Raw genomic sequence first — 13,995 nt, forward strand, 5'->3', positions numbered from 1 at the left:
CATAGAAGAAAATCTACAACAAATGTTCCCAATCATTGAAAACCTACAACAAATGTCCCCAATCATTTGAAGTTATTTTCAAACATAACCATGCTGTGGCCCTACGGCAACCTGGACTTTAGGGAAACAGCCCCTTCGATTCCATAGGGAGCATGAAGACCCCTGAGAAAGGCTTGCTGCTTCGTGAATGGGGTCAGACTTCCTTGATTGTCCAGGGCCAGATGTGCTTCTAGATCCCACAGGCTGAGCACATGCCAGGCACTAACTCGGGCTGTCAGGATGTAAAAAGTGCTACTTTCCAACCCATAGGAAACATGGAATGCAGAAGGAATGAAGAGGAGGAAAGACTGAAGAAAAGAACATTTAAAGTAGTTTTCAATATTCTAGAAGACATGTCATGTATCCACAGGGTGAAAAAACAATAAACACATTCATATTCCTTCATTTCACTGGTGTTACTTTTAAGTTGAAAGAGAAAGGAAAAAACAAAGACATTTAATATGAAAATGTAGATAAGCTAAGAAATAGATAAGTAGGGAGGGAATGCAGAAAAAGGAGGAAGAAAAGGGCAGGAAAAGGACAGTAAAACTTAATTATCAACCCATTTCTGTATGTGTGTATACATATTTGCACAGATGCCACTACACCATAATGCTCTGTTTTATCAGTTCTAAGATTAATATGTATTCACATTTTAATGACTCTGGGAAATCAGAATATGTCTTAAAATTTATGTTGTTAGATTTGGTAATGTTTTGGTATTTATATTCTGTTCTTGGAATCTCATTTCCAAACACGACCATCCAGCTGAAAAAAAAAATTTTTTTTTACTTTGGCTTCCAAATGCTAAGACCATCGTTTATATTAAAGTTATTTAATGGTTAAAATGCCCATAATCAATGAGTGGATAAAGAAACTGTGGTGTGCGTGTGCATGTGTGTGTGTACATATATGTGTGTGTGTGAATATATATGTGTGTTATATATATTATATATGTATATATGTGTATACATACACACACAAACACACACACACACACACACACACACACACACACTGAGTCCCCACTTTGGGGACCCAGGGGGAAAGGGTGGGAAGGGGGTGAGGGATAAAAGACTACAAATTGGGTTCAGTGTATACTGCCAGGGTGATCAGTGCACCAAAATCTCACAAATCACCACTAAAGGACTTACTTGTGTAACCAAATACCACCTGTTCCCTAAAAACCTACGGAAATAAAAAAATTTTAGTAAAGTTTTTTAATGGTTAGAGATAGAGATCATTTTTAAAAAAGAAATATATACTCATTCAGATTCATCCAATTGTTTTTTTCTCCCTACATAAGGCATGCTAACCAGGAATAATAAGAAAAATTCAACTAAGAAGGGGCTTCCAGACCCATATTCTAGAATTCCTATTAATAGTACTCAGGACAATGTATGATGGGCTTAACAGCCCACACTACACTTCAGCTGAAGTCTACACCTCCCTGAATCACAGCTACTATGCATTTAATAGGAAACCATTATGATTTAGAACTTCTTCAATGTTGCTAGTGCCGATACCATTATCCTAAGGCAGGTGATGCATGTCAAGATACCAATTCTTTGCAAAATAATATTCAGCAGCTTAATTACATACATAAATCTTATGATATAGAAGAAAACATTGTTCTTTAATTTAATGCGAATTTTCAAATTTCTCAATATAATCAGCTATGTGGAAATTCCACCTGCCATTCATTGTTCCTTTTGCTATTTTATATGTCAAGCATCTCTCTCCTCCCCTTCTCAATTTTTGAGGCTTCTCAATTTTTCTTGGTCTAACTCCTAGAATCACATCCTATTCCTTTGATTCCTCTCACTTTTGCTGCCTTCTTTGGACCTTTTCCGTTTTTGCTCTGCTTCCTGTGAAATTCTATGAGCAGCACCAAGTAAAACATTCAAGGACAGACTGATTTATATTCCCCTAAGATTATAATTTTTTTCTAAATCACTGTAAATAGCATTGTAATATACGTAAATGTGTGTCTGTGCGTGTCTACATTTTAACTCTGCTGCCCTCTGAACAGATGCTGTGATGGAGCTCTGTGCTAATAGCACCTAAATCTTCTCCTTGAGAAGGACAGCTAATTGAAAAGTCATCTATTTTCAAGGGCAGCTGAGATTATTCCTTCCAATATGAATTCATTCAGCTTCGGCTCCCCTGTGGTAAGAGATGGTTTGTCTCCCAATAATCAGGGAGCATGACTTTAGTAGGTTAGGGTTAGACTTTGTCACTGGCCTATTTTAAGGAAAAATACAAAGCTAGGTTCCCTTTGAAGCCAGAGAGCCTAAGGCACAATGGTCTGTCTCTGGATTTTAGCATAACACACTGGCCAGTATAGTAGTAAAATATTGTACCTTATCTACAGGATCAGTTAACATTCTCAGTATAGTTCAGCATTAATATTGTGAACGCTGGCAAGGGAATCTTTAAAGGAATTCTAGGTGGAAATGGGAATATTGGGCACTCAACAAGGCCCAATAAACCTTTCAATAAATTAAGATTTGTTGTGATTATAAAGAACTTTTTTTTTTTTTTTGAGATGGAGTTTCGTTCTTGCTGCCCAGGCTGGACTGGAGTGGTGCAACCTCGGCTCACTGCAATCTCCACCTCCCGGGTTCAAGTGATTCTCCTGCCTCAGCCTCCCAAGTAGCTGGAACTACAGGCATCTGCCACCACACCTGGCTAATTTTTGTATCTTTAGTAGAGACAGGGTTTCACCATGTTGGCCAGGCTGGTCTCAAACTCCTGACCTCAGGTGATCCATCCACCTCAGCCTCCTGAAGTGCTTGGATTACAGGCATGAACCACTGCATCTGGCCGAGAAAAAAAAGTTTCACTAAAAGATCTGATCTACTTTTAGGAAATTACCCTCGATAAAGTAATGCTGAACAAATGTGACTATAGACACTCAGCTCATCTACTTTGTTCTCTAGTCTATAATCTCTCCTTGTGGCTAAATCCAGTTAACACTTTTTAGTCCTTAACTGAATGTGTGTACAGAATCTGATACTCATGATTTCTCTACTCCTTCTTGAAACTTGAAACTTGCCTCTCCCATGGCTTCTCTACCCATCACATGAGACTCCTGAATTTTTCCACTTCTCAAGCCATTTCCTGGGGGCACTCTTATAGTGCACACCCCTGGTTACACATCCCTTGTTCTCTGAATCACTTCTTTTCTCTCCCTGAATGATCTCCTCTTCTACACTAACAGCTTCACCCACCATACCCCTTTCTTGGATGTTTAAAGGCATCTCAAACTGTCCATATGCAACCATAAACTTGGCATCTTCTCCATGAAGGCTGCTCTTCCTCCTTGATTCCCTGTCATGGTAGAAAGCAACACCTTACACTTGCCAGTCAACCAAGCCAAATCCAGGGGAGGTCCAGTGACAAGGGGGTCTTTCCTTCCCAAAATCCTTCCTATGTCATCAGCCACCAGGTTCTGCTTCTGCTTCTGTATTATTTCTAAAGTTACTCCCTTCCCTCCATCTCACTGCCGTGTGACCCACATCTTCACACTGCAGCTACAGAGTATGCTGCTCGAATTCAAACTTGGTCATATCTCCCTCCTCCTTACAACATTTCCGGGATTCTTTGCCACCTTCAGGAGAAAAACCAATCTCCATAGCACAGCCCTGAGGCTCACTGAGGAAGTCTCCTGCTCCCCTCTCCAACCCCCTCATGTCATAGGCTCTCCACACTTACCACAAGCTTTCCCCAAATGCACCCTGTTCTCTGGCCTCCCTGCCAGACACAAGCATACATACACTTTTCCCGTTGGCAATTCCCACAAATACTCAGGCAACACCTCTTGACCTGGCTTGGGGAAGGCCATCTAGATAACTAACTCTCATCCGGGCACCTTTCCTATGTGCTACCTCAAGACTATGTCCATATCATCCCATAGTGCTGGACACAGCAAATGACTGGGGTTTTTTTGTTTGTTGTTTTGTTTTTTCTTTTTTAATGTACACCTATGTATCAGCTGGCCTTTCCTCCTAGATAGTGAATTCTTTGAGGTGTCTTACTGGCTCTCCCCTTGTCAGTACTGATTACAGTAACTGGCACATAACAATTGTCAAATAACTGCCAAATAAATGAAGGAATGAATGCATGCATTCCTTCAGACTCCACATCAGCCTCAAAGGAGCAATTTTGCATGCTAAAAACTGCCTATGAGAAGGATAAAGAAAAGGAAGCTAGGACTATGCAATTATTACCTTACCATATCAATACACTGCTTGTATTAACAGGGTCAATGACAAGTAAAAGCAAATGAATGCATCCCAGTATCATAAAACAAGCTGTATGTTAAGCCTTAGGGCTTTGAAATTTGGGCATCTAAGATTTTGGGCTATCTGCAACAACAACAAAGAAATGTATATGTATCCTCGAGTCAAACTGTAGGAAAAGTAAATGCAGAGGCAAGTTTGATGTTTTACATGTGTCATTCATAGAACAACAGTGACTGTATGACCCACGGCCCCTGCTCAGGTTGCAGTCCCTGAGTCTGACCTGGATGGGGCGGCCGGCAGTGAGCATGGCCCTCACACACCTGCTAACCCTAGACCCCTTCTCTGCTTCAGAAATACAAAGTCAGCAAGAGAAGGGACCTGGAGCAACCAGATGGCAAACGGAAAAGAGTGAATTGCACAGGGTCCTCCCAGTTTAGAAGAGTCTTAGGAAGGATACCCCAGGAAGTATCAGCCTCAGGAAAGTACCTCAGGATCTCAGGGGACTATCTCCTTCCATCCTCACTACTTGACTCTTCTCTGTTCATATTCTTTTCTTGGGTGTCTCATTTGTTTTGTTATTCTGTCTTTTTTTTTTTTTTTTTTTTAAGACGCAGTCTTCCTCCATTGCCCAGCCTGGACCGCAGTGGCACAATCTTGGCTCACTGTAACCTCCACCTCCCGGGTTCAAGCAATTCTCCTGCCTCAGCTTCCTGAGTAGCTTGGATTACAGGCACCCACCACCACACCCAGCTAATATTTGTATTTTTAGTAGAGATGAGGTTTCACCATATTGGCCAGGCTGGTCTCGAACTCCCGACCTCGTGATCTGCCCGCCTGGGCCTCCCAAAGTGCTGGGATTACAGGCATGAGCCACCGCGCCCAGCCTATTCTGCTCTTTTTTTGATGCTAAGGATCCCTACATCTGCACGTTAGGCCTCAGCCTCTGAAGTTCTTGTTATGGGTTTCCAACTGCCTGAGAGAAACAAAACTCCTCCAACTGCGGATACAGAACATAACACAGAAAAGGCAGAAACCTCCTCGAACACTGCTGTGGGCTTCCTGACAAGGCCTCATGCAGAAAGAAGGTCTCAAACGAAGTGCAGTGTTGAAGAGGGCACACCAAAAGGGGCAGTAGTTAAGCACCCAGCACTGACACCACACATGACTGGCTGGATCCCCAAATCTATCCATACTACCTGTGTCAATTAGGCAAAGGTTTCTTAATCTCCACAGGCCTCAATCACCTCATCTGAAACCTGGGAATGATAACGGTAGTCACCACATCAAGGGATCAACTGTTCTATTCACAGATTATTTTCAATATGCCTACAAAACCTCTAGTGTTTCCTAAATCTTAAGAAAACAAAACAAAACAAAAAATACTTGACTATTCTCTAAACGTTGTCCCTAAATCCCTCCTTGCCTTTCCCATAAAACTTCTAGAAAGATGGTCTATATATGGTCCATATTTATGCTTGGTCCCTCTACGTTCAGCTCAACATTCTACAGAAACATCTCCTTTGGGTTAACAATGACCTAACTGGCGATGATAGCTCCTGTTCATGCATCTTGTTTGCAACGATGAGGCAAATCAGAAAAGAAAAGAAGGCTTTCATCATGGTAGGGGCCTCGAGGCAAACTGCTTAGATGGGCTAAGGTGTTTCCTTACCTAGAGGAACCAGAAACAGCACAGTGGAAGGGATGGAGGAGGAATCGTATTGGAGAAGGGAAGCCAAAACTCAGCAACAAAGGAGGATACTAAAACCAGAATCAAGCAGTGAGCATGCCTGGCCAGGGAAAGAGTTAGGTATCAAAGGACAAGAACAAGTTGAGATCCAGAATGTAAGCCAGATGGAAGCCAGAAGTTCAGAACTCCAAGCACCTGGGCCAATTTTTTTTTTTTTTTTTTTTTTTTTTTTTTTTTTTTTTTGAGATGCAGTCTTGCTCTGTCGCCCGGGCTGGAGTGCAGTGGGCGGTCTCGGCTCACTGCAAGCTCCACTTCCCGGGTTCATGCCATTCTCCTGTCTCAGCCTCCCGAGTAGCTGGGACTACAGGCACCCGCCACCACGCCCAGCTAATTTTTTGTATTTTTAGTAGAGACGGGGTTTCACCGTGTTAGCCAGGAAGGTCTTGATCTCCTGACCTTGTGATCTGCCCGCTTCGGCCTCCCAAAGTGCTGGGATTACAGGCATGAGCCACTGCGCCTGGCCCAGGCCCATTTTTAAAAGGTGCTGTAGTTATTTGATGCTAGGGTTGGCAGCACTTGTCCACAGCATTTCTCAGTATTAATCCCCTCCTCTTCCACATCTTGGCAACTCTCCCTCCCTGTTCTTCTCAAGACCCCTGGTCCTTAGTTCCTAAGGAGGCATCATCTCCCCCATCTCCACTGCGGGGTTGCATAGAGTGGGAGCTATCTTCTTGTCTTCCTACTCAGCTTGAGCTATGGTGCCAGGAATTCTTGCTCATCTGATCACCGAATCTGTTTTTGTCTTCTTCTTGGGCGTGAAGCTAGAATGCACTTCCCAGCTTCCCCTGCAGTTAGGGTAGTTATGTGACCAGTTCTAGCTAACAGAAAGTAAGTACAAGTGGAGCTCCCTGTTTATACCACTGGCCCTCAAAAGACCCCTGTTGAGATTCTTCACCCTATTCTCATTGAGGGCGACTGTGGGAGGAGGGCAGTGAAGATGGAAGTGTTTCTTTCAACCTGGTTCCCTGAATGACTACACAGAGAAAAGCCTTCACTGTGAATCAGAAACACATATGTTGGATTTTATGTGAGTATGAAATAAAATTCTACTGTGTTAAGCCACTGACATTTGAGGTTTATCTGTTGTAGCAGCCGTCATCTTCGCTGTTAAGTCCCAAATCTAGATATCGTGAGTCCAAAACTCTAGGCTTAACATTGGACCCAAATTTCTAACTTCTTTCCTGTCCTTCACCAGACTAATTTCTAATATTTTGCAGAAATTATTCCCTAAACCTCTTGGATTGGGTTGGGTTTCTTCCATAGGTATTTCCAGAGGACCTTACTTATTATCATGTTAATTGTTTAGTCATCTGCCTCCCCATCTCTTTGGTGAACTTTTTGAGAGTAAAAGTTGTTTTAATCTCATTATCCTCTGTGTCCAGTTGGCATTCAGGAAGGTTTCTTTTTGTTCTTCATTTTTAAATTAAAAGCAAAGTGCATTTAGTGGTACTAAAAAACAAGAACACATCACCAGTGATAAGTGAGTGCTGGCATATACTTATACCCCTGTTCAGTGTGATGAGAAGAGCCCTTCACCTCCACAGTTGTTTTTCTCAAACCCATACCCCTAGTCTAATCATGTGCAGAATAGTCTCTTATAAAAACAAAAATAGATGAATGACTAAATATAGGAATTAGAATTTGTCATAAAAATATGAGGTTCAAAAGTGATATGATCAAAGTTCATAAAATAATGAAGGGTATGGGAAGGAGAGGCTGAGTGGAGAAATTATTAAATTAATCCCTAGCAAAACACAAATAAATAAAATTATTAAATGTTGGAAGAAGGATTTTTTTAAGATTTAAGGACAAACTAAAGAAAGCTTTACTGAGAAGTTAGTGAACTTGAGCTTTTTAACTTCAAGAAATAATGGTGAATATTTAAAAGCTACCAAAGAAAACTTGGTTTGCTGAGAGTATTTCCCAAGTCTTTTGAGGTTGATCATGAAGAAACAATACAGCTTTCCAGAACATATCCATCCCTTAGACAGATGCCTGAAAGACAGGAGATATTTAAAGCCCCTTTTGTAATATCAAAATCATGGTTTAAATAGATTCGAGTGATGCTGCCTCATGTTCCACCAGCTAACATCCCAGTGACAATTCACTCAGGTGCTCCCACCCACTGTGCAATAGCATTTAGGGCACCTATGAAGAGCCCAAGGCCGGGGGTGGGTGACCAAAAGTGGAGCTAGCAAACAATCCAGAATTTTCTAGTGCACTCCTTCTGGGTCCTTCACCCCACACATGCAGAATTTTCCCGTACACACCAAGGCAAAAGGATTTCAAAGCCTATGAGTGACTCACAGAAATAACCAGCATCCCCACTTTACTTCCAGACTTTCTATTCTCCACACCTGGGGAAATTCACATAAGGAAATAACTAGACTAATAAAAGGTTTTTGCCTTTCAGTGATCTCGATTAACTCTCTAAAAACTAACTTTTAAAATACAGACCATAAATTAGTGTTGGGTTCTGTCCATCCTTGACCTTTCAATCACTTTCACTAGTTCAAGCCACTTAACTTTCATCTGGAGAGGTATGACTGATCTAAAAGGAGCTAAAACATAAAACAGACGTTTTCCTTTCTCAGAAACAATGTTTAACTCATAACTTTACTCTGAAAGATTCAAAGCAGCACACTCACCTGTAGCTGGGATATAGTTAAAGGGTATCGGAATAATATCCAGGTGACACCTTCACTGCAAGGTGGGATGGTGAGAGAGCCTTCATACACCCAGTAATCCCGCAGCAGAGGGTCTGCACGGCCACGTGGATATGTCATGGAAAAGGCAAGTGAATTAATAACAATCCTGATTACTCCAACAATTTTCAAAATTACAAAATGTCCAAATGATGCTTCTAAGATGGATGTCGTTTTTAAACTAGAGCTCCACATTCTTACAGTACTCATTGTGGAAAAAATAATTGATAAAAAAACGTGATGAATTCTCTATTATTTACAGTGATTTCTATCAATGGATTACTATATATACCTATAAAGTTTAATCACTTTAGAAGTGTATCTATATTTTGGGTTTTTTCACTTTATTAAAGGACTTACCTGACTATTTCATATCTAATATTTATTGAACGCTTATGACGTGCCAGCAATTTACTTTAATTCATTTAACCTTCACAACAAACCAGTGAGATAGGTAGTAATATTAACATTATTTTTCAGATGGGGAAACTGAATCTCAAAAGAGTAGTAGTTTGCCGAAGGTCACTCAGCTAATAATCACTGGCAAAGCCAGGATTCGAATTCGTGCAGTCTGGCTTCATAACCTGTATTATCGTTTTTAAGAGACAGGGTCTGGCTCTATCACCCAGGCTGCTGGAGTGTGGTGATGTGATCATGAATCACTGCAGCCTCAAACTCCTGGGCTCCAGCAATCATCTCACCTCAGCCTCCCAAGTGGCTAGGACTATGGGTGCACACCACCACAGCCAGCAATTATTTCTTCTTTTTTTGAGAGCGAGGTCTGGCTATGGCTAGTCTCAAACTCTTGGTCACAAGCAATCCTCTCACATCAGCCTCCCAAAGTGTTGGGATTACATAGGTGTGAGCCACCACGTCTGTCCAAAAGCCTGTATTTTTAACCATTCAGTTCTAGCTACCACTATACTGCTTCTGCAACAGCAAAATATTAAAATATTACAATAGAACAAAATGGGTTATTCTTATGAAATCTTTTAGCTCTGCATTAGAGGAATTTATGATTAATATGATGGATAAATGTTTAACATATGATAGAAATTGGTTTGTTGTAGATTAATTAAATGTAGAAAATAGAAGATACAATGTACCAACTGTTTGGTTTTGTTTAAAACACTAAGAGACAGCACATAATTTGGGCAGAGAAATGTAAAGATCAAAATTTTATATACAACAACCTTTAAATCATATTCTGAGTATTTTATGTATAATTGTTACCTCTACACAAATACAATTAGAGTAATATATAATAACAGTATTACTGCAGAGAGGTAACCTTACAAAATTAGATACAAAGTCTATTTTACTCTAAGGATTAAGAACTCCACTGATCAGTCTTAGAGGTACATCAAGGTTTTTTCTTTGTTTGTTTGTTTGTTTGTTTGAGACAGTTTCACTCTGTCACCCAGGCTAAGTGCAGTCACATGATCTCGGCTCACTGCAACCTCCATCTCCTGGGTTCAAGTGATTCTCCTGCTTCAGCCTCCTGAGTAGCTGGAATTACAGGCGTGAGCCACCACACCCGGCCAAAGTTATTCTATTATACTGGTGCTTTACACAGAGGTAGCAATTTTTACAAATGACAATCCTATGAAAGCTCTTTGTGGATCATTAAAATTCATTTTATGCAATCAGATAAATACTTACCTGGTAATAAAGTGTTAGGATTAAAGCAAGGTATTGTTTTGGACTTCCCCTGAAAAGAAAAAATGTTTACCCAATGTTAATGTAATATTTCTAGATTTTAGAATAAAAATCTATTAGAACTAAAAAATTAGAATGAAGTATTTTCTGAATGGCCTCATCAGGTTCCACAGACTTGTGGGTATCTCCTTCCACCTTCTCACTGGAGTAACATTGTCTGGTTCCTGCTCTAATTCTATGGCTATTTTCTTTGCTACCACAGTTCAACTCTCCCTGTAAGTCCTGGTGTGGAACCTACACATGGTGCCCCATCTGCCCCATGTCAGTTACCTTTTCTGCTTTGAGCACATTCATACCAGAGACTTGGGCTAAATTCTCATTCTAAAATGCCTGAACCCTGGATGGGGGAATTTTCAAAATGCCTTTCCTCCTGCTTGCTTTCATTTCAGCTCCTAACCTTTTTGGCACTACAACCTGGCTTGCAACTTCTTGTTTTGTCCTATTTGGATTTGGTAATTCAGCTCTGGGATCTATACTAGATGCTCTCCTCATCTGGAAACAGAGATCTGAAACAGATGGAAATATTCTGTTCCAATCAGTGTTTGTCAAAGCTAGATTTAAATTGCAAGGGAATAATTTGTGCCCTTATTCAACAATTCACATTTAAGATCATCATTTTAAATCATGTCATTTAAATTGCTTAGACTTTAGAGGCAAATAGTCCTGTCATGTGAATCAGATGTTTCTTAAAAGATTTTTCTCTATCAATACAGATGCAATAGGGAAAGTTATTGCATAACCTCCAAGTCCCTTCCTGACTTCCTGGGACTATTTTATACATTAAAGAATCTAGCTCACTTGCCTCCCCAATCCTCCTGAATTCCATAATGATTGGTGTCCTATTAGATGATGAAATAAAGGAAACTTTCACAACCCACAGCCCATTGCAGTTGTACAAATATAAGTCAAAATGTGCCCTCACCGTCTTTTTATCAGCTTCTTTTGTCTGGACTGGGCTTCCCTTGGAAGCTGGGTTCATTCCAAACCTACTCAGGAGATCTTCAGTGGGGGTTCTGCCTGGTTCAGGATACCCTGGGCTGTGCTAGTATAAACCTAATCAAACTTGATTCCCAAATTGATCTTTCTTAAAACTGGCTTTGGGTCTCTGGATCTCCTGTAATTAAACAAGTTCAACTCCTGGTCTGTATCTCCAGCAGCCCTACAAGACTGGACTACTTCCCCTCCCCCAGGCCACTCACATTCAACTGACTAAGAGTGAGCCAAGAAGGCACTGCTTATAAGAAAGACTGGCACTGGGCCGGGCGCGGTGGCTCACGCCTGTAATCCTAGCACTTTGGGAGGCGGAGGCAGGTGGATCATGAGGTCAAGAGATCAAGACCACCCTGGCCAACATGGTGAAACCCTGTCTCTACTAAAAATACAAAAACAAGCTGAGTGTGGTGGTGGCGGCATTGGCTTCCTAGCAATGCTAGGCCATATCATTGCAGGGTCATGTTGATCACCTTCTCTTGGATGTTATCTTACCGCATATGTGTACTTGTTTTCTTTCTTTAAATTTATTTAACGTAAATACTTTGAAATATGATTCCCCAAGTTTTTATTTGTTTCATTTATACAACTTTTATGCAGGTAGGAAAGGGTTAACTCAGCAGGCCTGAGTTGCTCAAATCCTGCACATCCCATATAAAGGCCTGCTTTTAGGACTAACTCTTGGGTCCTGGGATATAAACTCTGAGCTTGGAATATTCTACCTGATAAGAGTGTTTCTGTGTGCCTGCAGCCTTGGGCCATGCTGTATTTATGGTGAACTCCTGTTGTTATGTTTGAGGCCTTCAGACATACTGTACCAATTGCAACAGAGAAGCTGATGCTAACAATGTGACTTATGGTGAAGAGGGCAGGGAGAGGGTTGCTGCTAGAGAGTGAGTAGCTGAGGACAGTTACGTTGCAGGCATTTTGTGCTTCAATGACTGACCCCTAATAAATCTCTGGACACTAAGGCTAGAGTGAGCTTCTGTAGTTGTCAACACTTCACACATGTTATGACACATCATTGCTAGGAGAATTAGGGGCCTCCTCGCATGACTCCACTGGGAGGGGACACCTGGAAGCTTGTGCCTGGTTTCCCCTGGACTTCATTCCGTGCACCTTTTCCTTCTGCTTTTTGATCTGTTTCTTTTCACTGTAATAAACCAAAACCACAAGGATAACAGCTTTTCTGAGGTCTGTGAGTCCTTCTAACATAGCATTGAGCCTGCAGGTGGTCACAGGGACCTCCTACACAACCAGTATTTCTATATTATTTTAAATAATGACTTACCTTATACTGAATATCCTGGAGGATTTCAGTCACAGCCTTCAAGCCAACATGTTCCTTTCCTATCTGAAAAATATAAAGCATAAACCACAACCACAACATTTTTCAGTGTTTAGCTTTAACTCAAAAAAAAAACTAACAAGGCCTAGAGTAGTGGCTCATGCCTGTAATCCCAGCACTTTGGGATGCCGAGTTGGGTGGATCATGAGGTTAGGAGACCGAGGCTAACACGGTGAAACCCTGTCTCTACTAAAAATACAAAAAATTAGCTGGGTGTGGTGGAACACACCTATAGTCCCAGCTACTCGGGAGGCTGAGGAAGAAGAATCACTTGATCCCAGAAGGCAGAGAGGTTGCAGTGAGCCAAGATCATGCCACTGCACTCCACCATGGGTGACAGCGTGAGACTCTATCACCAAAAAAAAAAAAAAAACTAACAGAACTTGGTTCCAGTCCATCTGAATGTCCTTTTGGAGGAACAATTAAATGGCCTTTTATTAATAACTAGGTCAATGTCTACTAAAGGTAATTAAAGTTGTAACGAAGCTAGTATAATAAAGTATTAGATATATAAATGTACAAGAACTCGTTCTAAATTCTTACTATGTATAGGAATCACTCATTTTGCTACATATAATATATCAAATTATAAAGCACTGTTATATAAAAATATCAAGGATATTTTTGAATTAAAACTACTCAGTACATGTTCAAACCATTCCATGTTTAACTCTGGCATCTATAGATCATTGCTATAAAGATTTTAACAATACTGAAAAATTATATTAACTTAGAAAAGCAGGTATGTGATTTTGTATGTTAAGTTCATCAAAATCAAGACCCTTCTTGATTACTACTAGACATAATTTTATAACTACCTATTTTTAAATAAATAAGAATGTGCTTTTTATAGCCTTATTTTTAAAAACATATCACTATATATTATTAGTGTATAAAATGCTCCCAAAAAAATTGAGACAAAAAAATTCTAACACTTAATATTCTTGACTTTGGCTTTAAAACTTTTAAATGAAATCTGACCAATTTCCAATGGTCCATGATAATGGAGGAGAGTAATGGAGGTCATTTAGAACCTCAAATAAACAATCGCTGCTTTTGTCAGCTTTTCTCCTTCTACATAGATATTTGCAGAATGACCTAAGAGAAGCAAGAGTAGCTGTCAGTATGTTCACATTCTCTGTTTCTACCAATATTAACCAACTGCAAAACATGCAGATGAAAGAGCATCCAAAGGCACAG

At 40.5% G+C, this 13,995-nt stretch overlaps 1 protein-coding gene across 4 annotated transcripts in view; it reads right to left on the reverse strand.

Moving 5' to 3' along the window:
- Positions 1–13,995, reverse strand: part of CA8 (carbonic anhydrase 8) — a 95,080-nt gene that overhangs the window by 27,240 nt on the left and 53,845 nt on the right. For 2 of the 4 annotated variants that reach the window (XR_003120797.1, XM_025394032.1), the window contains exons 5-8: positions 12,739–12,801; positions 10,401–10,449; positions 8,682–8,794; positions 8,341–8,390 (exon numbers count right to left, since the gene is read on the reverse strand). Coding sequence is in view for 3 of the 4 variants with exons in the window: in XM_025394032.1 (XP_025249817.1) it covers positions 8,341–8,390; positions 8,682–8,794; positions 10,401–10,449; positions 12,739–12,801 (275 nt within the window). In the remaining variant the exon portion in view is untranslated. The remainder of the gene's footprint in view (positions 1–8,340; positions 8,391–8,681; positions 8,795–10,400; positions 10,450–12,738; positions 12,802–13,995) is intronic. The other 2 variants (XM_025394033.1, XM_025394031.1) reach the window with 1 other exon arrangement.

Source organism: Theropithecus gelada, chromosome 8 (assembly GCF_003255815.1).
Source record: "Theropithecus gelada isolate Dixy chromosome 8, Tgel_1.0, whole genome shotgun sequence".
Classification (NCBI taxonomy): Eukaryota; Metazoa; Chordata; class Mammalia; order Primates; family Cercopithecidae; genus Theropithecus; species Theropithecus gelada.